The 26,156-nt window shown below is 45.3% G+C and overlaps 1 protein-coding gene across 1 annotated transcript in view; it reads left to right on the forward strand.

The window, feature by feature from the left end:
- Positions 1-24,697, forward strand: part of LOC135556101 (cell migration-inducing and hyaluronan-binding protein-like) — a 94,441-nt gene extending 69,744 nt beyond the window's left edge. The window contains 10 exon segments of the mRNA XM_064989022.1: positions 449-604; positions 1,722-1,902; positions 2,862-3,077; positions 3,472-3,683; positions 5,502-5,687; positions 12,926-13,130; positions 13,487-13,573; positions 13,658-13,815; positions 13,975-14,075; positions 22,691-24,697. Coding sequence (XP_064845094.1) covers positions 449-604; positions 1,722-1,902; positions 2,862-3,077; positions 3,472-3,683; positions 5,502-5,687; positions 12,926-13,130; positions 13,487-13,573; positions 13,658-13,815; positions 13,975-14,075; positions 22,691-22,818 — 1,630 coding nt within the window. The 3' untranslated portion in view covers positions 22,819-24,697.
- The last annotated feature ends 1,459 nt before the right edge of the window (positions 24,698-26,156 follow it).

Below are 26,156 nucleotides of genomic sequence, written 5' to 3' on the forward strand. Positions count from 1 at the left end.
AGCCACCCCAAGAATGGTACCAGAGCGGCAACACAGATTCATAACTAACAATATAGACTGATGTGATCAGAGTAAAAATAGCCTACATGAAAGTAAGAGAGAGTAAGCATTATTGTGTCTAGTTGAGTTTGGTTACAAGTCCAGTGTCCTGGCTTCGCATCAGATTGACGAGCGACTGATGTGACCACTGGGAGCTGTGTGAGAGAGCTGGGCAGATCAGCTCAATCCGTCCACACAACTGAAAAATATTCTGCATGCTTCTGATTGGAAATAAACAGATGAAAAGGAGCTTGATGTCAAATGAAATGTCCATTAGTCTCACGTGGAATTCTTGTCTCGTTACATTTTAGTCAACAAAAATGAAAAGTGTTTTTCGATGAAATGAACACACACACACACAAACTCTTTCTCTCTCTCACTTTGTCTCTGTCTTTCCCTATCTGTGTAGTGGTGGTACATTCCCTGATGACGATGGTTCTCGTCAGGAGGTGAAGAACAGTCTGTTTGTAGGGGAGAGTGAGAACAGGGGCATGCCCATTCCTGACAACCGTATCTGGGGTCCCGGGGGACCCGACCTCAATGGGAGGACCCTGCCTCGAGGAGTGTGAGTGTTGGAAACAGAGAGACAGAGACAGAAAACAGAAAACAGAGAGACACTGTGTGTTTCTCTCCCTATTCTCTCCTCTTCTGTCTGTTAATTTCTTGTTCTCTTATCTCCCTTCCCCTCCTCCCCTCTTCTTGTCCTTCTCCTCCTCCTCCTTGTCCTTCTCCTTCTCCTTCTCCTTCTCTCCTTTCCTTCTCCTTCTCCTCCTTCTCCTTCTCTTCCTTCTCATTCTCCTTCTCCTTCTCCTCCTTGTCCTTCTCCTCCTTCTCCTCCTCTCCTTTCCTTCTCCTTCTCCTTCTCGTCCTTCTCCTTCTCCTTCCCCTTCTCCTCCTTCTCTCTTCTCCTTCTCCTTCTCCCCCTTCTCCTTCTCCTCCTTCTCATTCTCCTTCTCCTCCTTCTCCTTCTCCTCCTCTCCTTTCCTTCTCCTTCTCCTTCTCCTTCCCCTTCTCCTCCTCTCCTTTCCTTCTCCTTCTCCTTCTCCTTCTCCTTCTCCTTCTCCTTCTCCTTCTCCTTCTCCTTCTCCTTCTCCTTCTCCTCCTTCTCCTTCTCCTTCTCCTTCTCCTTCTCCTTCTCGTCCTTCTCCTTCTCCTTCCCCTTCTCCTCCTTCTCCTTCTCCTTCTCCCTTCTCCCTTCTCCTTCTCCTTCTCTCCTTTCCTCGTATCGCCTCTCCTCATTCACATTTTACCCTGAAATGAACCCCTTCAACTTTTCCCTTTTCAGCGTTTTGCGTGCTTGGCCAGACAGAAAGTATGATTAAAAGTATGATGTCTCAACTTGTGCATATCTGACATTCTTTTATTGTCTGGGTGAAAGAAACCTGTCATCTATCATCTGTCTCAGTTCTACATGATATGCTGTATGGAGAAAAGATTATCATTTGCAACCACATGTGAACTTTTGCATAGTGTTACAAAATGGTCCCAAGATGCAGTCGTTATCCAATATCCGATAGCACAGAGCCTTGTCTGTGTGCTGAAAGAGATGACGATGTCCCCTCCGGCACACTTGGGAACATCGCAAAGCACCCATGATCTTGTCTACGTCCCAAATAGCACCCTATTCCCTACCTGGTGCCCTACTTCTGGTCTTTCTGACTCTCTGTATGTCTGTGCTGCAGTGACTTCCCTATCCGCGGCATGCAGATCTACGACGGGCCCATCAACGTGCAGAACTGCACCTTCAGAAAATACATTGCCCTGGACGGTAGACACACCAGCGCCTTCGGCTTCAGACTCAACAACTCCTGGCAGAGCTGCCCTAACAACAACGTCACTGACATCACCTTCGACCACGTGCCTGTGAGTGAGTGAGTGTGAGTGAGTGAGTGTGAGTGAGTGAGTGAGTGAGTGAGTGAGTGAGTGAGTGAGTGAGTGAGTGAGTGAGTGAGTGAGTGAGTGTGTGTGTGTGTGTTTGCCCTAACAACAACGTCACTGACATCACCTTCGACCACGTGCCTGTGAGTGAGTGAGTGTGTGTGTGTGTGTGTGTTTGCCCTAACAACAACGTCAGTGAGTCAGTGACCACGTGTGAGTGTGAGTGAGTGAGTGAGTGTGTGTGTGTGTGTTTGCCCTAACAACAACGTCACTGACATCACCTTCGACCACGTGCCTGTGAGTGAGTGAGTGAGTGAGTGAGTGAGTGAGTGAGTGAGTGAGTGAGTGAGTGAGTGAGTGAGTGAGTGAGTGAGTGTGTGTGTGTGTGTGTGTGTGTGTGTGTGTGTGTGTTTGCCCTAACAACAACGTCACTGACATCACCTTCGACCACGTGCCTGTGAGTGAGTGAGTGTGTGTGTGTGTGTGTGTGTGTGTGTGTGTGTGTGAGTGTGCCCTAACAAGTGTCACTGACATCACCTGAGTGAGACCACGTGCCTGTGAGTGAGTGAGTGAGTGAGTGAGTGAGTGAGTGGGTGGGTGAGTGGGTGGGTGGGTGAGTGAGTGAGTGAGTGGGTGGGTGGGTGGGTGGGTGGGTGTATCACGCTGATGAGCATTTACCTGTAAACATGATGGAAGTTTGGGTGTATTGTGTGTGTGTTTGCCCTAAAGCGGAGCTGCAGATTTTGGGCATGAGCTGTCAAGATGGATTATGGGTAATGTAGTGCCATAAGCACGGTCTTACAGGGGAGACATGCTGCTCTTTCTCACCTCCATGACACCCCTTCCTCCCCATCTCCTCTCCTTCCCCTCTCCCCCTCTCTTCTCTCTACCCCCTCACCCCTTCTCCCCCTTCCTCCCCAACTACCCCCTGCTCTTCTTATCAGATAACGTCCCGGGTGTTTTTCGGCGAGCCCGGCCCATGGTTTAACAAGATGCAAATGGACGGTGACAAGACCACGATATTCCACGACGTAGACGGCTCGGTCAGTGAGTACCCTGGAGCCTTCCTGGTCAAAGAGGACAACTGGTTACTGAGACACCCTGACTGTATTGACGTGCCTGACTGGAGGGCTGCCATCTGTAGTGGGCATTATGCACAGGTTGGTATGCATACACCATGCAGGCTGAAGGAAGCATGTATGTACACACACACACACACACACACACACACACACACACACACACACACACACACACACACACACACACACACACACACACACACACACACACACACACACACACACACACACACACACACCGTATCTTATACAAACACATACACACATGGGTACACAGTATGTATGTACACACATTCTTTAAAATAAAGTGTTGGTTTTTGTGCAGTGTGACCTCGTTTCCCCCTCATTTCACTCACTTTCTAATGTCTTCCAGATTAGTGAACATGTTCCTAGTCACACACACAGTGTTTGTGTTTGTGTGTGTGCTGGTGTCTGTATGCGTTTGTGAATTAATGTGTGTGTGGTCCCTCAGATCTACATACAGACACGTAACCCTGCCAGTCTGAACATGCAGATGGTAAAGGATGAGTACCCTGACAGACCCCTGACACTAGAGGGCGCTCTGGGCAAGAGGAAGCACTACCAGCAGTTCCAGCCCGTGGTCACCCTGGGTAAGGGCTACACTGTACACTGGGACCAGGCTGCTCCTGCAGAGATCACTGTGTGGCTCATCAACTTCAACAGGTTGGTAGTGGACTCAGAGAGAGAGACACACACACACACACGCACACACACACACACAAACAAACAGAAACAGAAACAGAAAAAGAGAGAGAGACTACACAGATTGGTAGTGGACTCAGAGAGATATAGACACACACACCTGCAGACACACACACACACACACACACACACACACACACACACACACACACACACACACACACACACACACACACACACACACACACACACACACACACACACACACACACACACACACACACACACACACACACACACACACAGAGACAGACAGAGAGAGAGACAACACAGGTTGGTAGTGGATGCAGGGAGACACACACAGACACACACACACACATGCACCCTTCACCACACACACTATTCACTTCCTTCTCCCAACATTGTTTCAGCATCTGATCCAAAAAACTGTCCACATCATGGCACCACATCTTATGAGTCAACAATAACCCCAGTAACCCAAAGCCCCATCTCCTGACCATGTGGTCATATTAATAAAACCCATATCATCAAGTCACACCCTTGCCTTCCACGAACCCTATAACCCAAGGGACAGTGTGATACAGTAGTTTATGGTGGCTGTTTGTCTTAGCATATGACATCACCCCTGCCCAGCAAATATTCTTAATATCATTGGCAGTCATTTGAATAGCAGAGGCATTGTAGTCATTTCAAGCGTGTTAGCTGCTCCCTGGCCTGAGATTACCCCGAAAGGACTTGGAGGGAGGAACATACACTGTATTGTGGGATATGGGCATTCCCATTGGTTACATGCTGCTCTGGCGCCATCTATTGTTTGTGGAATGGAACTTCAGGTTCAACCATAAACTCTGCATGACATTTCACATTTGAAATCAAATCAAGTTTTATTTGTCACATGCACCAAATACAACAGGTGTGGACCTTACAGTGAAATGCTTACAAGCCCTTAACCAACAATGTACTTATAAGAAAAACAAGTGTTATAAAATATTTACTAAAATAAACTTTAGTAAAAAATAAGAAATTAGAAAAATAACAAATAATTTAATTAAGAGCAACTATAACATAACAGTAGTGTGGCTATATACAGGGGGGTACTGGTACAGAGTCAATATGCGGGGGCACATTGTGGGGGCACAGGTTAGTCGAGGTAATTGAGGTAATATGTAGTAAAAGTATAGTGCAAATAGTCTGGTTAACCATTCGATTAGCTGTTCAGGAGTCTTATGGCTTGGGGGTAGAAGCTGATAGGAATCCTTTTGGACCGAGACCTGATGCTCTGGTACCGCTTGCCATGCGGTAGCAGAGAGAGCAGTCTATGACTGGGGTGGCTGGAGTCTTTGAGAGCCTTCCTCTGACATCGCCTGGTATAGAGGTCCTGGACGGCAAGAAGCTTGGCCTCAGTGATGCACTGGGCCGTACGGACTATCGTCTGTGGTGCCTTGAGCGTGATTTAGCAGACGCTCTTATCCAATACTTTTTTCGTACTGGTCCCCCTTGGGAATTGAACCCAGTTGCTGAAAATGCCATGCTCTACCAACTGAAATACATGGGACTGCAGAGTTGTATTCACTAGTTTCTAGTTTCACTATCACCAAACGGAAGAAAGCTGACAAACAGAGAGAGACTAACCTGAACTTGTCCAATAAAGAACGGCAAAATGTTTTGCTACGGTGTGTTTACTAATTAATATGACCGGTGAGTGGGAGTAGTTGTTTAGCCCATCTCAGTGCTGGGCTGCCTCCTGTAACATGTCCTTTTTGATATCATGGATTAACTGTGTGTCTGTCTGTGTGTCTGTCTGTGTGTGTGTTCCAGAAATGACTGGATCAACGTGGGCTTCTGCTACCCGCCAGGTACCACCTTCACGATCATCTCGGACATCCACAACCGTCTGACCAAGCAGACAAGGAAGACCGGTGTGTTCATGAGGACCACACAGAGAGACAAGATCCACCAATCTCACCTGTCCCGAGGCTATTACTACTGGGAGGAAGATACCGGGTGAGGAGGGTGGGAGGCAGGGAGGGAGGGGGAGAGAAGATAGGGGTAAAGAGAGAGGGAGAGACGGGAGAGAGAGGAGAATGTGTAGTAGATGAGTACAGTAGGTAGTCTCCCCTGTCTCCCTCAGCCTGCTGTTTGTCCCAGTGAATCCTTATTAACTCTTAGTCTCCCCTGTCTCCCTCTCAGCCTGCTGTTTCTCCCAGTGAATCCTTATTAACTCTTAGTCTCCCCTGTCTCTCTCTCAGCCTGCTGTTTCTCCCAGTGAATCCTTATTAACTCTTAGTCTCCCCTGTCTCTCTCTCAGCCTGCTGTTTCTCCCAGTGAATCCTTATTAACTCTTAGTCTCCCCTGTCTCTCTCTCAGCCTGCTGTTTCTCCCAGTGAATCCTTATTAACTCTTAGTCTCCCCTGTCTCTCTCTCAGCCTGCTGTTTCTCCCAGTGAATCCTTATTAACTCTTAGTCTCCCTGTCTCCCTCTCAGCCTGCTGTTTCTCCCAGTGAATCCTTATTAACTCTTAGTCTCCCCTGTCTCTCTCTCAGCCTGCTGTCCCAGTGAATCCTTATTAACTCTTAGTCTCCCCTGTCTCTCTCTCAGCCTGCTGTTTCTCCCAGTGAATCCTTATTAACTCTTAGTCTCCCCTGTCTCCCTCTCAGCCTGCTGTTTCTCCCAGTGAATCCTTATTAACTCTTAGTCTCCCCTGTCTCTCTCTCAGCCTGCTGTTTCTCCCAGTGAATCCTTATTAACTCTTAGTCTCCCCTGTCTCTCTCTCAGCCTGCTGTTTCTCCCAGTGAATCCTTATTAACTCTTAGTCTCCCCTGTCTCTCTCTCAGCCTGCTGTTTCTCCCAGTGAATCCTTATTAACTCTTAGTCTCCCCTGTCTCTGCTGTCTCTCAGCCTGCTGTTTCTCCCAGTGAATCCTTATTAACTCTTAGTCTCCCCTGTCTCTCTCTCAGCCTGCTGTTTCTCCCAGTGAATCCTTATTAACTCTTAGTCTCCCCTGTCTCTCTCTCAGCCTGCTGTTTCTCCCAGTGAATCCTTATTAACTCTTAGTCTCCCCTGTCTCTCTCTCAGCCTGCTGTTTCTCCCAGTGAATCCTTATTAACTCTTAGTCTCCCCTGTCTCTCTCTCAGCCTGCTGTTTCTCCCAGTGAATCCTTATTAACTCTTAGTCTCCCCTGTCTCTCTCTCAGCCTGCTGTTTCTCCCAGTGAATCCTTATTAACTCTTAGTCTCCCCTGTCTCCCCTGTCTCCTCTCAGCCTGCTGTTTCTCCCAGTGAATCCTTATTAACTCTTAGTCTCCCCTGTCTCTCTCTCAGCCTGCTGTTTCTCCCAGTGAATCCTTATTAACTCTTAGTCTCCCCTGTCTCTCTCTCAGCCTGCTGTTTCTCCCAGTGAATCCTTATTAACTCTTAGTCTCCCCTGTCTCTCTCTCAGCCTGCTGTTTCTCCCAGTGAATCCTTATTAACTCTTAGTCTCCCCTGTCTCTCTCTCAGCCTGCTGTTTCTCCCAGTGAATCCTTATTAACTCTTAGTCTGCTGTTTCCCCTGTCTCTCTCTCAGCCTGCTGTTTCTCCCAGTGAATCCTTATTAACTCTTAGTCTCCCCTGTCTCTCTCTCAGCCTGCTGTTTCTCCCAGTGAATCCTTATTAACTCTTAGTCTCCCCTGTCTCTCTCTCAGCCTGCTGTTTCTCCCAGTGAATCCTTATTAACTCTTAGTCTCCCCTGTCTCTCTCTCAGCCTGCTGTTTCTCCCAGTGAATCCTTATTAACTCTTAGTCTCCCCTGTCTCTCTCTCAGCCTGCTGTTTCTCCCAGTGAATCCTTATTAACTCTTAGTCTCCCCTGTCTCTCTCTCAGCCTGCTGTTTCTCCCAGTGAATCCTTATTAACTCTTAGTCTCCCCTGTCTCTCTCTCAGCCTGCTGTTTCTCCCAGTGAATCCTTATTAACTCTTAGTCTCCCCTGTCTCTCTCTCAGCCTGCTGTTTCTCCCAGTGAATCCTTATTAACTCTTAGTCTCCCCTGTCTCTCTCTCAGCCTGCTGTTTCTCCCAGTGAATCCTTATTAACTCTTAGTCTCCCCTGTCTCTCTCTCAGCCTGCTGTTTCTCCCAGTGAATCCTTATTAACTCTTAGTCTCCCCTGTCTCTCTCTCAGCCTGCTGTTTCTCCCAGTGAATCCTTATTAACTCTTAGTCTCCCCTGTCTCTCTCTCAGCCTGCTGTTTCTCCCAGTGAATCCTTATTAACTCTTAGTCTCCCCTGTCTCTCTCTCAGCCTGCTGTTTCTCCCAGTGAATCCTTATTAACTCTTAGTCTCCCCTGTCTCTCTCTCAGCCTGCTGTTTCTCCCAGTGAATCCTTATTAACTCTTAGTCTCCCCTGTCTCCCTCTCAGCCTGCTGTTTCTCCCAGTGAATCCTTATTAACTCTTAGTCTCCCCTGTCTCTCTCTCAGCCTGCTGTTTCTCCCAGTGAATCCTTATTAACTCTTAGTCTCCCCTGTCTCTCTCTCAGCCTGCTGTTTCTCCCAGTGAATCCTTATTAACTCTTAGTCTCCCCTGTCTCTCTCTCAGCCTGCTGTTTCTCCCAGTGAATCCTTATTAACTCTTAGTCTCCCCTGTCTCTCTCTCAGCCTGCTGTTTCTCCCAGTGAATCCTTATTAACTCTTAGTCTCCCCTGTCTCTCTCTCAGCCTGCTGTTTCTCCCAGTGAATCCTTATTAACTCTTAGTCTCCCCTGTCTCTCTCTCAGCCTGCTGTTTCTCCCAGTGAATCCTTATTAACTCTTAGTCTCCCCTGTCTCTCTCTCAGCCTGCTGTTTCTCCCAGTGAATCCTTATTAACTCTTAGTCTCCCTGTCTCCTCTCAGCCTGCTGTTTCTCCCAGTGAATCCTTATTAACTCTTAGTCTCCCCTGTCTCTCTCTCAGCCTGCTGTTTCTCCCAGTGAATCCTTATTAACTCTTAGTCTCCCCTGTCTCTCTCTCAGCCTGCTGTTTCTCCCAGTGAATCCTTATTAACTCTTAGTCTCCCCTGTCTCTCTCTCAGCCTGCTGTTTCTCCCAGTGAATCCTTATTAACTCTTAGTCTCCCCTGTCTCTCTCTCAGCCTGCTGTTTCTCCCAGTGAATCCTTATTAACTCTTAGTCTCCCCTGTCTCTCTCTCAGCCTGCTGTTTCTCCCAGTGAATCCTTATTAACTCTTAGTCTCCCCTGTCTCTCTCTCAGCCTGCTGTTTCTCCCAGTGAATCCTTATTAACTCTTAGTCTCCCCTGTCTCTCTCTCTCAGCCTGCTGTTTCTCCCAGTGAATCCTTATTAACTCTTAGTCTCCCCTGTCTCTCTCTCAGCCTGCTGTTTCTCCCAGTGAATCCTTATTAACTCTTAGTCTCCCCTGTCTCTCTCTCAGCCTGCTGTTTCTCCCAGTGAATCCTTATTAACTCTTAGTCTCCCTGTCTCTCTCTCAGCCTGCTGTTTCTCCCAGTGAATCTTATTAACTCTTAGTCTCCCCTGTCTCTCTCTCAGCCTGCTGTTTCTCCCAGTGAATCCTTATTAACTCTTAGTCTCCCCTGTCTCTCTCTCAGCCTGCTGTTTCTCCCAGTGAATCCTTATTAACTCTTAGTCTCCCCTGTCTCTCTCTCAGCCTGCTGTTTCTCCCAGTGAATCCTTATTAACTCTTAGTCTCCCCTGTCTCTCTCTCAGCCTGCTGTTTCTCCCAGTGAATCCTTATTAACTCTTAGTCTCCCTGTCTCTCTCTCAGCCTGCTGTTTCTCCCAGTGAATCCTTATTAACTCTTAGTCTCCCCTGTCTCTCTCTCAGCCTGCTGTTTCTCCCAGTGAATCCTTATTAACTCTTAGTCTCCCCTGTCTCTCTCTCAGCCTGCTGTTTCTCCCAGTGAATCCTTATTAACTCTTAGTCTCCCCTGTCTCTCTCTCAGCCTGCTGTTTCTCCCAGTGAATCCTTATTAACTCTTAGTCTCCCCTGTCTCTCTCTCAGCCTGCTGTTTCTCCCAGTGAATCCTTATTAACTCTTAGTCTCCCCTGTCTCTCTCTCAGCCTGCTGTTTCTCCCAGTGAATCCTTATTAACTCTTAGTCTCCCCTGTCTCTCTCTCAGCCTGCTGTTTCTCCCAGTGAATCCTTATTAACTCTTAGTCTCCCCTGTCTCTCTCTCAGCCTGCTGTTTCTCCCAGTGAATCCTTATTAACTCTTAGTCTCCCTGTCTCTCTCTCAGCCTGCTGTTTCTCCCAGTGAATCCTTATTAACTCTTAGTCTCCCCTGTCTCTCTCTCAGCCTGCTGTTTCTCCCAGTGAATCCTTATTAACTCTTAGTCTCCCCTGTCTCTCTCTCAGCCTGCTGTTTCTCCCAGTGAATCCTTATTAACTCTTAGTCTCCCCTGTCTCTCTCTCAGCCTGCTGTTTCTCCCAGTGAATCCTTATTAACTCTTAGTCTCCCCTGTCTCTCTCTCAGCCTGCTGTTTCTCCCAGTGAATCCTTATTAACTCTTAGTCTCCCCTGTCTCTCTCTCAGCCTGCTGTTTCTCCCAGTGAATCCTTATTAACTCTTAGTCTCCCCTGTCTCTCTCTCAGCCTGCTGTTTCTCCCAGTGAATCCTTATTAACTCTTAGTCTCCCCTGTCTCTCTCTCAGCCTGCTGTTTCTCCCAGTGAATCCTTATTAACTCTTAGTCTCCCCTGTCTCTCTCTCAGCCTGCTGTTTCTCCCAGTGAATCCTTATTAACTCTTAGTCTCCCCTGTCTCTCTCTCAGCCTGCTGTTTCTCCCAGTGAATCCTTATTAACTCTTAGTCTCCCCTGTCTCTCTCTCAGCCTGCTGTTTCTCCCAGTGAATCCTTATTAACTCTTAGTCTCCCTGTCTCTCTCTCAGCCTGCTGTTTCTCCCAGTGAATCCTTATTAACTCTTAGTCTCCCCTGTCTCTCTCTCAGCCTGCTGTTTCTCCCAGTGAATCCTTATTAACTCTTAGTCTCCCCTGTCTCTCTCTCAGCCTGCTGTTTCTCCCAGTGAATCCTTATTAACTCTTAGTCTCCCCTGTCTCCCTCAGCCTGCTGTTTCTCCCAGTGAATCCTTATTAACTCTTAGTCTCCCCTGTCTCTCTCTCAGCCTGCTGTTTCTCCCAGTGAATCCTTATTAACTCTTAGTCTCCCCTGTCTCTCTCTCAGCCTGCTGTTTCTCCCAGTGAATCCTTATTAACTCTTAGTCTCCCCTGTCTCTCTCTCAGCCTGCTGTTTCTCCCAGTGAATCCTTATTAACTCTTAGTCTCCCTGTCTCTCTCTCAGCCTGCTGTTTCTCCCAGTGAATCCTTATTAACTCTTAGTCTCCCCTGTCTCTCTCTCAGCCTGCTGTTTCTCCCAGTGAATCCTTATTAACTCTTAGTCTCCCCTGTCTCTCTCTCAGCCTGCTGTTTCTCCCAGTGAATCCTTATTAACTCTTAGTCTCCCCTGTCTCTCTCTCAGCCTGCTGTTTCTCCCAGTGAATCCTTATTAACTCTTAGTCTCCCCTGTCTCTCTCTCAGCCTGCTGTTTCTCCCAGTGAATCCTTATTAACTCTTAGTCTCCCCTGTCTCTCTCTCAGCCTGCTGTTTCTCCCAGTGAATCCTTATTAACTCTTAGTCTCCCTGTCTCTCTCTCAGCCTGCTGTTTCTCCCAGTGAATCCTTATTAACTCTTAGTCTCCCCTGTCTCTCTCTCAGCCTGCTGTTTCTCCCAGTGAATCCTTATTAACTCTTAGTCTCCCCTGTCTCTCTCTCAGCCTGCTGTTTCTCCCAGTGAATCCTTATTAACTCTTAGTCTCCCCTGTCTCTCTCTCAGCCTGCTGTTTCTCCCAGTGAATCCTTATTAACTCTTAGTCTCCCCTGTCTCTCTCTCAGCCTGCTGTTTCTCCCAGTGAATCCTTATTAACTCTTAGTCTCCCCTGTCTCTCTCTCAGCCTGCTGTTTCTCCCAGTGAATCCTTATTAACTCTTAGTCTCCCTGTCTCTCTCAGCCTGCTGTTTCTCCCCTCTCAGCCTGCTGTTTCTCCCAGTGAATCCTTATTAACTCTTAGTCTCCCCTGTCTCTCTCTCAGCCTGCTGTTTCTCCCAGTGAATCCTTATTAACTCTTAGTCTCCCCTGTCTCTCTCTCAGCCTGCTGTTTCTCCCAGTGAATCCTTATTAACTCTTAGTCTCCCTGTCTCTCTCTCAGCCTGCTGTTTCTCCCAGTGAATCCTTATTAACTCTTAGTCTCCCCTGTCTCTCTCTCAGCCTGCTGTTTCTCCCAGTGAATCCTTATTAACTCTTAGTCTCCCCTGTCTCTCTCTCAGCCTGCTGTTTCTCCCAGTGAATCCTTATTAACTCTTAGTCTCCCCTGTCTCTCTCTCAGCCTGCTGTTTCTCCCAGTGAATCCTTATTAACTCTTAGTCTCCCCTGTCTCTCTCTCAGCCTGCTGTTTCTCCCAGTGAATCCTTATTAACTCTTAGTCTCCCCTGTCTCTCTCTCAGCCTGCTGTTTCTCCCAGTGAATCCTTATTAACTCTTAGTCTCCCTGTCTCTCTCTCAGCCTGCTGTTTCTCCCAGTGAATCCTTATTAACTCTTAGTCTCCCCTGTCTCTCTCTCAGCCTGCTGTTTCTCCCAGTGAATCCTTATTAACTCTTAGTCTCCCCTGTCTCTCTCTCAGCCTGCTGTTTCTCCCAGTGAATCCTTATTAACTCTTAGTCTCCCCTGTCTCTGCTCTCAGTGCCTGTCTCCCCTGTTTCTCCCAGTGAATCCTTATTAACTCTTAGTCTCCCCTGTCTCTCTCTCAGCCTGCTGTTTCTCCCAGTGAATCCTTATTAACTCTTAGTCTCCCTGTCTCTCTCTCAGCCTGCTGTTTCTCCCAGTGAATCCTTATTAACTCTTAGTCTCCCCTGTCTCTCTCTCAGCCTGCTGTTTCTCCCAGTGAATCCTTATTAACTCTTAGTCTCCCCTGTCTCTCTCTCAGCCTGCTGTTTCTCCCAGTGAATCCTTATTAACTCTTAGTCTCCCCTGTCTCCCTCTCAGCCTGCTGTTTCTCCCAGTGAATCCTTATTAACTCTTAGTCTCCCCTGTCTCTCTCTCAGCCTGCTGTTTCTCCCAGTGAATCCTTATTAACTCTTAGTCTCCCCTGTCTCTCTCTCAGCCTGCTGTTTCTCCCAGTGAATCCTTATTAACTCTTAGTCTCCCCTGTCTCTCTCTCAGCCTGCTGTTTCTCCCAGTGAATCCTTATTAACTCTTAGTCTCCCCTGTCTCCCTCTCAGCCTGCTGTTCCTCCGAGTGAAGGCCCACAATGAGAAGGAGGACTTTGCCTTCTGTTCAGTGAAGGGTTGTGAGAGGGTTAAAATCACAGCCGTTATCCCTAAGGGCAGCGGCCCCAGTGACTGCATGACACAGGCCTACCCCCTGCACGCAGAGATGCCCATCGTAGATGTGCCCATGCCAAGGAAACTGCCCAGCGCCAAGCTGGTGAGGACAGAGCTCAGTCTGTTGGTCACAAGTGGCACTGTGCATCGTTTTCTAAAATAGTAATCAAACACTTATTTAAACTGTTTATTACTGATTCGTAGTATTCATAGTACTAGTACATAGTATTCTAATAACACTAGTTCCTATTATTCCATAGTATATTCACCGTGTTTGAAACCCTCTACAACCTCTCTATATAGTGTTACACATACAGTCATCTCTCTCATATCTCTCGCCTGTTTCAGGATTCTTCTCCAGTATCAGGTCACTGAATCCTCTCTCTCTTCTCTCTTTCTCTCCTCTCTCTCTCTCTCTCTCTCTCTCTCTCTCTCTCTCTCTCTCTCTTTCCTCTACAGCGCACCACAGACCACTTCCTGGAGGTCAAGCTGGAGTCCTACAATACACGCTTCTTCCACATCAAGGAGGACTTTGCCTACACAGAGGTGTGTGTGTGTTTGCTTTCTCTGTGTAAAAAGTTATTCAATAATGTCATGATTGGTTGATTGGATGTTGTGGTTGCCGGGCAGGTTAACGGCAGGAAGTTGTACCAGCCAGATGATGGGGTGCAGCTGACGGTGATGGACGGCCATAACGGGAGACTGGTGGAGAGCAAAGGCTTCAGGAACTCCATACTGCAGGGTGTACCTGCCCAGATAGAGAGCTATGTTAACAACCTGACAGACCAGTAAGAACACACACACACACACTAACTTTTTCATGTTAGAATGGGAAGACACTGAGTTGAACAAAGTTAACTCTCTCTTCTCCCTGCCTCCTCTTCTCCATCCCCCATCTCTCTTTCACTTCTATCTCTTTCTCCCTCACTCTCTCTTTCTCTCTCTAGCTCTATCGTCATAATAACGTCTAAGGGTCGCCTGGTAACTCGGGGCCCCTGGACCAGAATACTGGAACTCCTCGGAGCTGACAAGACCCTCAAGTTAAGAGGTAACTAACTAACCACTGTAGCTCCTTAGAGGTGACCAAACCCTCATGTTGAGAGGTAACTAACTAACTACTGTAGCTCCTTAGAGCTGACCAAACCCTCATGTTGAGAGCTAACTAACTAACTAACTAACTAACTAACTAACTAACTAACTAACTAACTAACTACTGTAGCTTCTTAGAGCTGACCAAACCCTCATGTTGAGAGGTAACTAACTAACTACTGTAGCTCCTTAGAGCTGACCAAACCCTCATGTTGAGAGGTAACTAACTAACTACTGTAGCTCCTTAGAGCTGACCAAACCCTCATGTTGAGAGGTAACTAACTAACTACTGTAGCTCCTTAGAGCTGACCAAACCCTCATGTTGAGAGGTAACTAACTAACTACTGTAGCTCCTTAGAGCTGACCAAACCCTCATGTTGAGAGGTAACTAACTAACTACTGTAGCTCCTTAGAGCTGACCAAACCCTCATGTTGAGAGGTAACTAACTAACTACTGTAGCTCCTTAGAGCTGACCAAACCCTCATGTTGAGAGGTAACTAACTAACTACTGTAGCTCCTTAGAGCTGACCAAACCCTCATGTTGAGAGGTAACTAACTAACTACTGTAGCTCCTTAGAGCTGACCAAACCCTCATGTTGAGAGGTAACTAACTAACTACTGTAGCTCCTTAGAGCTGACCAAACCCTCATGTTGAGAGGTAACTAACTAACTACTGTAGCTCCTTAGAGCTGACCAAACCCTCATGTTGAGAGGTAACTAACTAACTACTGTAGCTCCTTAGAGCTGACCAAACCCTCATGTTGAGAGGTAACTAACTAACTACTGTAGCTCCTTAGAGCTGACCAAACCCTCATGTTGAGAGGTTGAGAGGTAGCTCCTTAGAGCTGACCAAACCCTCATGTTGAGAGGTAACTAACTAACTACTGTAGCTCCTTAGAGCTGACCAAACCCTCATGTTGAGAGGTAACTAACTAACTACTGTAGCTCCTTAGAGCTGACCAAACCCTCATGTTGAGAGGTAACTAACTAACTACTGTAGCTCCTTAGAGCTGACCAAACCCTCATGTTGAGAGGTAACTAACTAACTACTGTAGCTCCTTAGAGCTGACCAAACCCTCATGTTGAGAGGTAACTAACTAACTACTGTAGCTCCTTAGAGCTGACCAAACCCTCATGTTGAGAGGTAACTAACTAACTACTGTAGCTCCTTAGAGCTGACCAAACCCTCATGTTGAGAGGTAACTAACTAACTACTGTAGCTCCTTAGAGCTGACCAAACCCTCATGTTGAGAGGTAACTAACTAACTACATGTTGTAGCTCCTTAGAGCTGACCCTCAAACCTAACTCATCTTGACCAAACCCTCAGAGGTAACTAACTAACTACTGTAGCTCCTTAGAGCTGACCAAACCCTCATGTTGAGAGGTAACTAACTAACTACTGTAGCTCCTTAGAGCTGACCAAACCCTCATGTTGAGAGGTAACTAACTAACTACTGTAGCTCCTTAGAGCTGACCAAACCCTCATGTTGAGAGGTAACTAACTAACTACTGTAGCTCCTTAGAGCTGACCAAACCCTCATGTTGAGAGGTAACTAACTAACTACTGTAGCTCCTTAGAGCTGACCAAACCCTCATGTTGAGAGGTAACTAACTAACTACTGTAGCTCCTTAGAGCTGACCAAACCCTCATGTTGAGAGGTAACTAACTAACTACTGTAGCTCCTTAGAGCTGACCAAACCCTCATGTTGAGAGGTAACTAACTAACTACTGTAGCTCCTTAGAGCTGACCAAACCCTCATGTTGAGAGGTAACTAACTAACTACTGTAGCTCCTTAGAGCTGACCAAACCCTCATGTTGAGAGGTAACTAACTAACTACTGTAGCTCCTTAGAGCTGACCAAACCCTCATGTTGAGAGGTAACTAACTAACTACTGTAGCTCCTTAGAGCTGACCAAACCCTCATGTTGAGAGGTAACTAACTAACTACTGTAGCTCCTTAGAGCTGACCAAACCCTCATGTTGAGAGGTAACTAACTAACTACTGTAGCTCCTTAGAGCTGACCAAACCCTCATGTTGAGAGGTAACTAACTAACTACTGTAGCTCCTTAGAGCTGACCAAACCCTCATGTTGAGAGGTAACTAACTAACTACTGTAGCTCCTTAGAGCTGACCAAACCCTCATGTTGAGAGGTAACTAACTAACTACTGTAGCTCCTTAGAGCTGACCAAACCCTCATGTTGAGAGGTAACTAACTAACTACTGTAGCTCCTTAGAGCTGACCAAACCCTCATGTTGAGAGGTAACTAACTAACTACTGTAGCTCCTTAGAGCTGACCAAACCCTCATGTTGAGAGGTAACTAACTAACTACTGTAGCTCCTTAGAGCTGACCAAACCCTCATGTTGAGAGGTAACTAACTAACTACTGTAGCTCCTTAGAGCTGACCAAACCCTCATGTTGAGAGGTAACTAACTAACTACTGTAGCTCCTTAGAGCTGACCAAACCCTCATGTTGAGAGGTAACTAACTAACTACTGTAGCTCCTTAGAGCTGACCAAACCCTCATGTTGAGAGGTAACTAACTAACTACTGTAGCTCCTTAGAGCTGACCAAACCCTCATGTTGAGAGGTAACTAACTAACTACTGTAGCTCCTTAGAGCTGACCAAACCCTCATGTTGAGAGGTAACTAACTAACTACTGTAGCTCCTTAGAGCTGACCAAACCCTCATGTTGAGAGGTAACTAACTAACTACTGTAGCTCCTTAGAGCTGACCAAACCCTCATGTTGAGAGGTAACTAACTAACTACTGTAGCTCCTTAGAGCTGACCAAACCCTCATGTTGAGAGGTAACTAACTAACTACTGTAGCTCCTTAGAGCTGACCAAACCCTCATGTTGAGAGGTAACTAACTAACTACTGTAGCTCCTTAGAGCTGACCAAACCCTCATGTTGAGAGGTAACTAACTAACTACTGTAGCTCCTTAGAGCTGACCAAACCCTCATGTTGAGAGGTAACTAACTAACTACTGTAGCTCCTTAGAGCTGACCAAACCCTCATGTTGAGAGGTAACTAACTAACTACTGTAGCTCCTTAGAGCTGACCAAACCCTCATGTTGAGAGGTAACTAACTAACTACTGTAGCTCCTTAGAGCTGACCAAACCCTCATGTTGAGAGGTAACTAACTAACTACTGTAGCTCCTTAGAGCTGACCAAACCCTCATGTTGAGAGGTAACTAACTAACTACTGTAGCTCCTTAGAGCTGACCAAACCCTCATGTTGAGAGGTAACTAACTAACTACTGTAGCTCCTTAGAGCTGACCAAACCCTCATGTTGAGAGGTAACTAACTAACTACTGTAGCTCCTTAGAGCTGACCAAACCCTCATGTTGAGAGGTAACTAACTAACTACTGTAGCTCCTTAGAGCTGACCAAACCCTCATGTTGAGAGGTAACTAACTAACTACTGTAGCTCCTTAGAGCTGACCAAACCCTCATGTTGAGAGGTAACTAACTAACTACTGTAGCTCCTTAGAGCTGACCAAACCCTCATGTTGAGAGGTAACTAACTAACTACTGTAGCTCCTTAGAGCTGACCAAACCCTCATGTTGAGAGGTAACTAACTAACTACTGTAGCTCCTTAGAGCTGACCAAACCCTCATGTTGAGAGGTAACTAACTAACTACTGTAGCTCCTTAGAGCTGACCAAACCCTCATGTTGAGAGGTAACTAACTAACTACTGTAGCTCCTTAGAGCTGACCAAACCCTCATGTTGAGAGGTAACTAACTAACTACTGTAGCTCCTTAGAGCTGACCAAACCCTCATGTTGAGAGGTAACTAACTAACTACTGTAGCTCCTTAGAGCTGACCAAACCCTCATGTTGAGAGGTAACTAACTAACTACTGTAGCTCCTTAGAGCTGACCAAACCCTCATGTTGAGAGGTAACTAACTAACTACTGTAGCTCCTTAGAGCTGACCAAACCCTCATGTTGAGAGGTAACTAACTAACTACTGTAGCTCCTTAGAGCTGACCAAACCCTCATGTTGAGAGGTAACTAACTAACTACTGTAGCTCCTTAGAGCTGACCAAACCCTCATGTTGAGAGGTAACTAACTAACTACTGTAGCTCCTTAGAGCTGACCAAACCCTCATGTTGAGAGGTAACTAACTAACTACTGTAGCTCCTTAGAGCTGACCAAACCCTCATGTTGAGAGGTAACTAACTAACTACTGTAGCTCCTTAGAGCTGACCAAACCCTCATGTTGAGAGGTAACTAACTAACTACTGTAGCTCCTTAGAGCTGACCAAACCCTCATGTTGAGAGGTAACTAACTAACTACTGTAGCTCCTTAGAGCTGACCAAACCCTCATGTTGAGAGGTAACTAACTAACTACTGTAGCTCCTTAGAGCTGACCAAACCCTCATGTTGAGAGGTAACTAACTAACTACTGTAGCTCCTTAGAGCTGACCAAACCCTCATGTTGAGAGGTAACTAACTAACTACTGTAGCTCCTTAGAGCTGACCAAACCCTCATGTTGAGAGGTAACTAACTAACTACTGTAGCTCCTTAGAGCTGACCAAACCCTCATGTTGAGAGGTAACTAACTAACTACTGTAGCTCCTTAGAGCTGACCAAACCCTCATGTTGAGAGGTAACTAACTAACTACTGTAGCTCCTTAGAGCTGACCAAACCCTCATGTTGAGAGGTAACTAACTAACTACTGTAGCTCCTTAGAGCTGACCAAACCCTCATGTTGAGAGGTAACTAACTAACTACTGTAGCTCCTTAGAGCTGACCAAACCCTCATGTTGAGAGGTAACTAACTAACTACTGTAGCTCCTTAGAGCTGACCAAACCCTCATGTTGAGAGGTAACTAACTAACTACTGTAGCTCCTTAGAGCTGACCAAACCCTCATGTTGAGAGGTAACTAACTAACTACTGTAGCTCCTTAGAGCTGACCAAACCCTCATGTTGAGAGGTAACTAACTAACTACTGTAGCTCCTTAGAGCTGACCAAACCCTCATGTTGAGAGGTAACTAACTAACTACTGTAGCTCCTTAGAGCTGACCAAACCCTCATGTTGAGAGGTAACTAACTAACTACTGTAGCTCCTTAGAGCTGACCAAACCCTCATGTTGAGAGGTAACTAACTAACTACTGTAGCTCCTTAGAGCTGACCAAACCCTCATGTTGAGAGGTAACTAACTAACTACTGTAGCTCCTTAGAGCTGACCAAACCCTCATGTTGAGAGGTAACTAACTAACTACTGTAGCTCCTTAGAGCTGACCAAACCCTCATGTTGAGAGGTAACTAACTAACTACTGTAGCTCCTTAGAGCTGACCAAACCCTCATGTTGAGAGGTAACTAACTAACTACTGTAGCTCCTTAGAGCTGACCAAACCCTCATGTTGAGAGGTAACTAACTAACTACTGTAGCTCCTTAGAGCTGACCAAACCCTCATGTTGAGAGGTAACTAACTAACTACTGTAGCTCCTTAGAGCTGACCAAACCCTCATGTTGAGAGGTAACTAACTAACTACTGTAGCTCCTTAGAGCTGACCAAACCCTCATGTTGAGAGGTAACTAACTAACTACTGTAGCTCCTTAGAGCTGACCAAACCCTCATGTTGAGAGGTAACTAACTAACTACTGTAGCTCCTTAGAGCTGACCAAACCCTCATGTTGAGAGGTAACTAACTAACTACTGTAGCTCCTTAGAGCTGACCAAACCCTCATGTTGAGAGGTAACTAACTAACTACTGTAGCTCCTTAGAGCTGACCAAACCCTCATGTTGAGAGGTAACTAACTAACTACTGTAGCTCCTTAGAGCTGACCAAACCCTCATGTTGAGAGGTAACTAACTAACTACTGTAGCTCCTTAGAGCTGACCAAACCCTCATGTTGAGAGGTAACTAACTAACTACTGTAGCTCCTTAGAGCTGACCAAACCCTCATGTTGAGAGGTAACTAACTAACTACTGTAGCTCCTTAGAGCTGACCAAACCCTCATGTTGAGAGGTAACTAACTAACTACTGTAGCTCCTTAGAGCTGACCAAACCCTCATGTTGAGAGGTAACTAACTAACTACTGTAGCTCCTTAGAGCTGACCAAACCCTCATGTTGAGAGGTAACTAACTAACTACTGTAGCTCCTTAGAGCTGACCAAACCCTCATGTTGAGAGGTAACTAACTAACTACTGTAGCTCCTTAGAGCTGACCAAACCCTCATGTTGAGAGGTAACTAACTAACTACTGTAGCTCCTTAGAGCTGACCAAACCCTCATGTTGAGAGGTAACTAACTAACTACTGTAGCTCCTTAGAGCTGACCAAACCCTCATGTTGAGAGGTAACTAACTAACTACTGTAGCTCCTTAGAGCTGACCAAACCCTCATGTTGAGAGGTAACTAACTAACTACTGTAGCTCCTTAGAGCTGACCAAACCCTCATGTTGAGAGGTAACTAACTAACTACTGTAGCTCCTTAGAGCTGACCAAACCCTCATGTTGAGAGGTAACTAACTAACTACTGTAGCTCCTTAGAGCTGACCAAACCCTCATGTTGAGAGGTAACTAACTACTGTAGCTCCTTAGAGCTGACCAAACCCTCATGTTGAGAGGTAACTAACTAACTACTGTAGCTCCTTAGAGCTGACCAAACCCTCATGTTGAGAGGTAACTAACTAACTACTGTAGCTCCTTAGAGCTGACCAAACCCTCATGTTGAGAGGTAACTAACTAACTACTGTAGCTCCTTAGAGCTGACCAAACCCTCATGTTGAGAGGTAACTAACTAACTACTGTAGCTCCTTAGAGCTGACCAAACCCTCATGTTGAGAGGTAACTAACTAACTACTGTAGCTCCTTAGAGCTGACCAAACCCTCATGTTGAGAGGTAACTAACTAACTACTGTAGCTCCTTAGAGCTGACCAAACCCTCATGTTGAGAGGTAACTAACTAACTACTGTAGCTCCTTAGAGCTGACCAAACCCTCATGTTGAGAGGTAACTAACTAACTACTGTAGAGCTCCTTGAGAGCTGACCAAACCCTCATGTTGAGAGGTAACTAACTAACTACTGTAGCTCCTTAGAGCTGACCAAACCCTCATGTTGAGAGGTAACTAACTAACTACTGTAGCTCCTTAGAGCTGACCAAACCCTCATGTTGAGAGGTAACTAACTAACTACTGTAGCTCCTTAGAGCTGACCAAACCCTCATGTTGAGAGGTAACTAACTAACTACTGTAGCTCCTTAGAGCTGACCAAACCCTCATGTTGAGAGGTAACTAACTAACTACTGTAGCTCCTTAGAGCTGACCAAACCCTCATGTTGAGGAGTAACAGGTCTGGCCTGGCTCAACAATTATTTATTTATTGGAATTAAAAGGATCGATCTGAAAAAAAATGATTCTGAGATTATTCATTTTATAGTTCCGAACCCTCATTGGTTTGAATTTTGTGAGCAATTTTGAACTTACTTTTTAACTTAACAACGTGAATCAGGGTGTTTAGGAGAGGGCTGTGTTAATATCTCAGTTTTGAGAAAAATGCAGATAGAACCATTATAATCCCAAATTCTTGATTTCTCGGAATAGTTCCTATCGGAGATTTCAACCAACACACAGTAGAGGGTGCTATTGGTATACTGTTGTGATTCAGAAACAAACGTTTTGTAAACCGTGTTGAATGTTAAACTGGGGCTGTTTGCTTATCAAATACAGTCAGCCAACTTTTATTAAAGGTGTTTTCATTGATTCAAAATGATCTGGCTTGTAATGATGGTCAGTGTTTAGTGTTCAGGGCTGACAGTGTTTCACATACAATCTCTCATAAATGCTGATTCATAGTAAGTAGCCTATGTAATAAAGTATGGTCTTCCTGATTCATAATGATGACTCAGCTATTTGTGTGAGTGTGAGTGTGAGTGTGAGTGTGAGTGTGAGTGTGAGTGTGAGTGTGAGTGTGAGTGTGAGTGTGAGTGTGAGTGTGTGTGTGTGTGTGTGTGTGTGTGTGTGTGTGTGTGTGAGAGGATGATCAATACTTAGCCGCATGCCAGAGCAGCAGGGTCCTTCCTCTCCTCCCTCCATACTTAACCCCATACTCTCCCCTTCAAGTCACTTGACACAACCCACGTTTTGGAATTCAGAAATCCTTCTCCAAATTCTGATTCTAATTTTAGATCACACAGTACATTGTACTAAATAGATTCTACACCCCTAGACATCCCGGAGCAGGCTGCGGGACACATTTTTCTCACTGTGGGGTGTAATTCCAGAGACGACAAATGGTCTATTTGTGTAGAAATCATTCCTGGATGGGGTGATATGCCTCCGTGGTATGCACAGTGTTGGAGAATGGAGGAGGAGGACTGCCAGCTGCTCGCTTTGTCTTTCTTTCTCCCTCTTTCCCCTGTTTCTTACCCCTCTCCCTTTTCCCACTCTGTCCTTCTAGGAATGTTTTGGGGGTGATTTTTGTGTTATTTGTTGTTGTTTGTTTCTTATATTTATTGTGGAGAGAGAAATGGTTGTGTATACTCTGTGAGCAGCTGACATTGAGCCAGCGTTTCTTGATTTCTCTGTGTTTCAGACAAGCTAACGTTTGTAGGCTTCAAGGGCACTTTTCGACCTGACTGGGTCCGTATGGAGGTGAATGAGGAGAGAGCTAAGATCCATCAAGTCCTCCCTATCCCTGTGGTCAAGAAGATTAAGCTATGAAGGAGAGAGGAGAGGAGGAACCAGGTGTAGTGGGGGGCACACACGAGACTACACCTCCCACACAACACACACACACTGCCCCTAGGGCTGGAGTAGGTGAAAGTTGTTCCTATAACTACTGGTCCAAGATCAGATGTTTTTCACCACTAAAGATGAATTAAGGTAATCTGAACCTAGATCTGTGGTTAGGGACGGTTTCAGCCCGGTGCTACAGAGTGTGGGCCGGCCAACCAAACGCATGCGTTTTTCTGTCACCTATCAACTTTCCCGCCATGCAGGTCTCTGTTTATGTGACAATGTTGACTATGTGAGTGATTCGACTGTATTGTTCCTTTGACTATACTTGACTTTTAAAACACGAGAAGAGAGAAAAAATTACCAACAAATATTCCTTGTTTTTCATCCTACTCAGAGACAGATTTCCTAAATGTTTGCACCTGTGTTTTCCATTGGGAAGTTAACGTTGTTTAACACAATAGAACAAAAATGTAGACCAATAAAGTAGAAGTGAGAGAGAGATTACGTGACTTTTAAAGTAGAACCAAAAGGTAAATGACAGGTTAAAGGCCCAGTGTGGTCAAAAACGTGATTTACAGTATTTTATATATATTTCCACACTGAGGTTGGAATAATACTGTGAAATGATGATAATGCCCTTTTAGTGTGAGCTGTTTGAAAAGACCACCTGAAATTTCAGCCTGTTTTGGTGGGATGGAGTTTTGGCCTGCCTGGTGACATCACCATTAGTTAATAGACCAATAACGAAGAGAGTTACAAACCAGTTACAAACCTCTCTGCCAATTACAGCTAGACCACACCCAGCCAGTCCTAGCTAAATCCTTGCTTCAGAAATTGCTCTTTGTTAAGAAGCTATTTGTATTACTTTTTGACCATTTGAATTCAAAACAATCACTTAAGGTACTTACAGTAATTGTTACCCAGAAATGATTTGATATTGAGATAAAAACAGATGCATTGGAGCTTTTTAAGATGAATATAAAAAACTAGGTACATTAAAATATATATATATGTATCCTTCTACTGGATAAAAAGCAGGTGCAGACATTTAGTCCATCTGTCCGGAAGATTCCATTCCAGAGAAGCTGTTTCCCTGTGTTTTATGTGAGGGCTCTAGATCGCTTACTTGATATTGTGTAATGTTTGGTTTCATATAACTGTTCAAATCAACGTTTGTGGTCCATCGGTCTGTTTTATTAAACATACCAGTATGTAAAGAAACTCCAAAATGATCCTGAATATATCCAAGCACAGTTTTTGGTCACTTCTAAAGTGCTATCTGGTCTTAGATAATACTCCCAAATAAAAACGTTAAATGTTATTTAAGCAATTTATATATTGATTATAAATTGGCGATTTTTCTTCAAATCTGGCAAGAATCAGATAAACGTTTCCCTTTGCCCGAAATAGCTGGTCTTTTTTCGGACGTGATAGTTGTTTGTGTTTTGTATGTTTAAATGTGTTTTTAAAAATTCCACAGATTGATAACAGAGATATATTTTATACTTATTTATTGTACAGACATAATTGAACAAAATCTACAAGGGACATCTTTTGAGTTGTATTGTATTCTGGTCCTGAATTGTATGTAAGAATAATAATACTATAACATTTAAAACAATCCTACTAAACACTGCTATGGCATAATATCATCCTAGTTACCGCAATGTTTTGTTTTAATCCTACACTAAATGGATGTGATGTATTATACATGACTTGGGCTTGTAAAGTAATTCAATCTCATGACTTAAAATCTTTGAATGACTTTTGTACATAAATAAATGAATAAGTGAATGTATAAGCCTGTGTGTGTGTGTGTGTGAACCCCAATAAAGGCTTTCTGCACAGAAACACCAGTTAACATTGTTGTAATACATTTCTCATGTTCTACTACCTGTTATCCAATTATTGTTTGAACCAAGAAACACATCAGTTCCACATTTCAACCATTAGCCTACACATTTGAACAGACACTTTGGTTTGGGGTTGTCCCAAATGGCACCCTATTCCCAATGAGCCCTGGTCAAAAGATAACAGGGTAACAGGCCCTGGTACACTAGGTAACAGGGTGCCATTTGGGATGCTATCCTAGCAGCATTATTGGAGAAGTTAATGGGGTCTGCAGGTTGGAATTACTATCAGCAAGGGGCAATGGTTGGCTCCAGCCCCGTTGGTTCTCATGTGCTGGTTCCTTTGTGTGTGTGTGTGAGCACAGCGTAAAGGGTGTGGCTCCCAGGCCCATTATAAATCATTGTGGAATGCTGAGCTATGCTCACATGCTGAGAGAGAGAGAGAGTGCTAGAGAGGACTAGTTAAGTGGAGGCCTCCAGCTCTGGACCTCAGTAACCCTCTAAAACTGTAAAACATCACAAGGCTGGGGCTCTGTTGGCTTACATAAAGGAAAAAATCAGACGCCCAAGTATTAAATCAGAACAATACAAACAGAAAGTGTCTTGGTTATAGCAGGTTAATGCTGAACTGATTGAATCCAGCCCAAGTTTTATCTCAGAACAATACAGACAGAAAGTGTCTTGGTTATAGCAGGTTAATGCTGAACTGATTGAATCTAAGCTTAACACCATTATTTCCAGTCCACCTGCGTTTAGACATGCCAGACGGGATATACAGAACATGACAATACAAATCCCAACACAGCTGGAGTCTGTAGGGACAGGCAGATAGTCATGTAAAGTCCACCACGTTATGGGGCTATGAGTCTGTAGGGACAGTCAGATAGTCATGTAGAGTCCACCACGTTATGGGGCTATGAGTCTGTAGGGACAGGCAGATAGTCATGTAGAGTCCACCACGTTATGGGGCTATGAGTCTGTAGGGACAGGCAGATAGTCATGTAGAGTCCACCACGTTATGGGGCTATGAGTCTGTAGGGACAGGCAGATAGTCATGTAGAGTCCACCACGTTATGGGGCTATGAGTCTGTAGGGACAGGCAGATAGTCATGTAGAGTCCACCACGTTATGGGGCTATGAGTCTGTAGGGACAGGCAGATAGTCATGTAGAGTCCACCACGTTATGGGGCTATGAGTCTGTAGGGACAGGCAGATAGTCATGTAGAGTCCACCACATTATGAGTCTGTAGGGACAGGCAGATAGTCATGTAGAGTCCACCACGTTATGGGGCTATGAGTCTGTAGGGACAGGCAGATAGTCATGTAGAGTCCACCACATTATGAGTCTGTAGGGACAGGCAGTCATGTAGAGTCCACCAGTTATCCTGTATGACAATCAGTCTGTAGGGACAGGCAGATAGTCATGTAGAGTCCACCACATTATGGGGCTATGAGTCTGTAGGGACAGGC

This window comes from Oncorhynchus masou, chromosome 2, assembly GCF_036934945.1.
Source record: "Oncorhynchus masou masou isolate Uvic2021 chromosome 2, UVic_Omas_1.1, whole genome shotgun sequence".
NCBI lineage: Eukaryota > Metazoa > Chordata > Actinopteri > Salmoniformes > Salmonidae > Oncorhynchus > Oncorhynchus masou.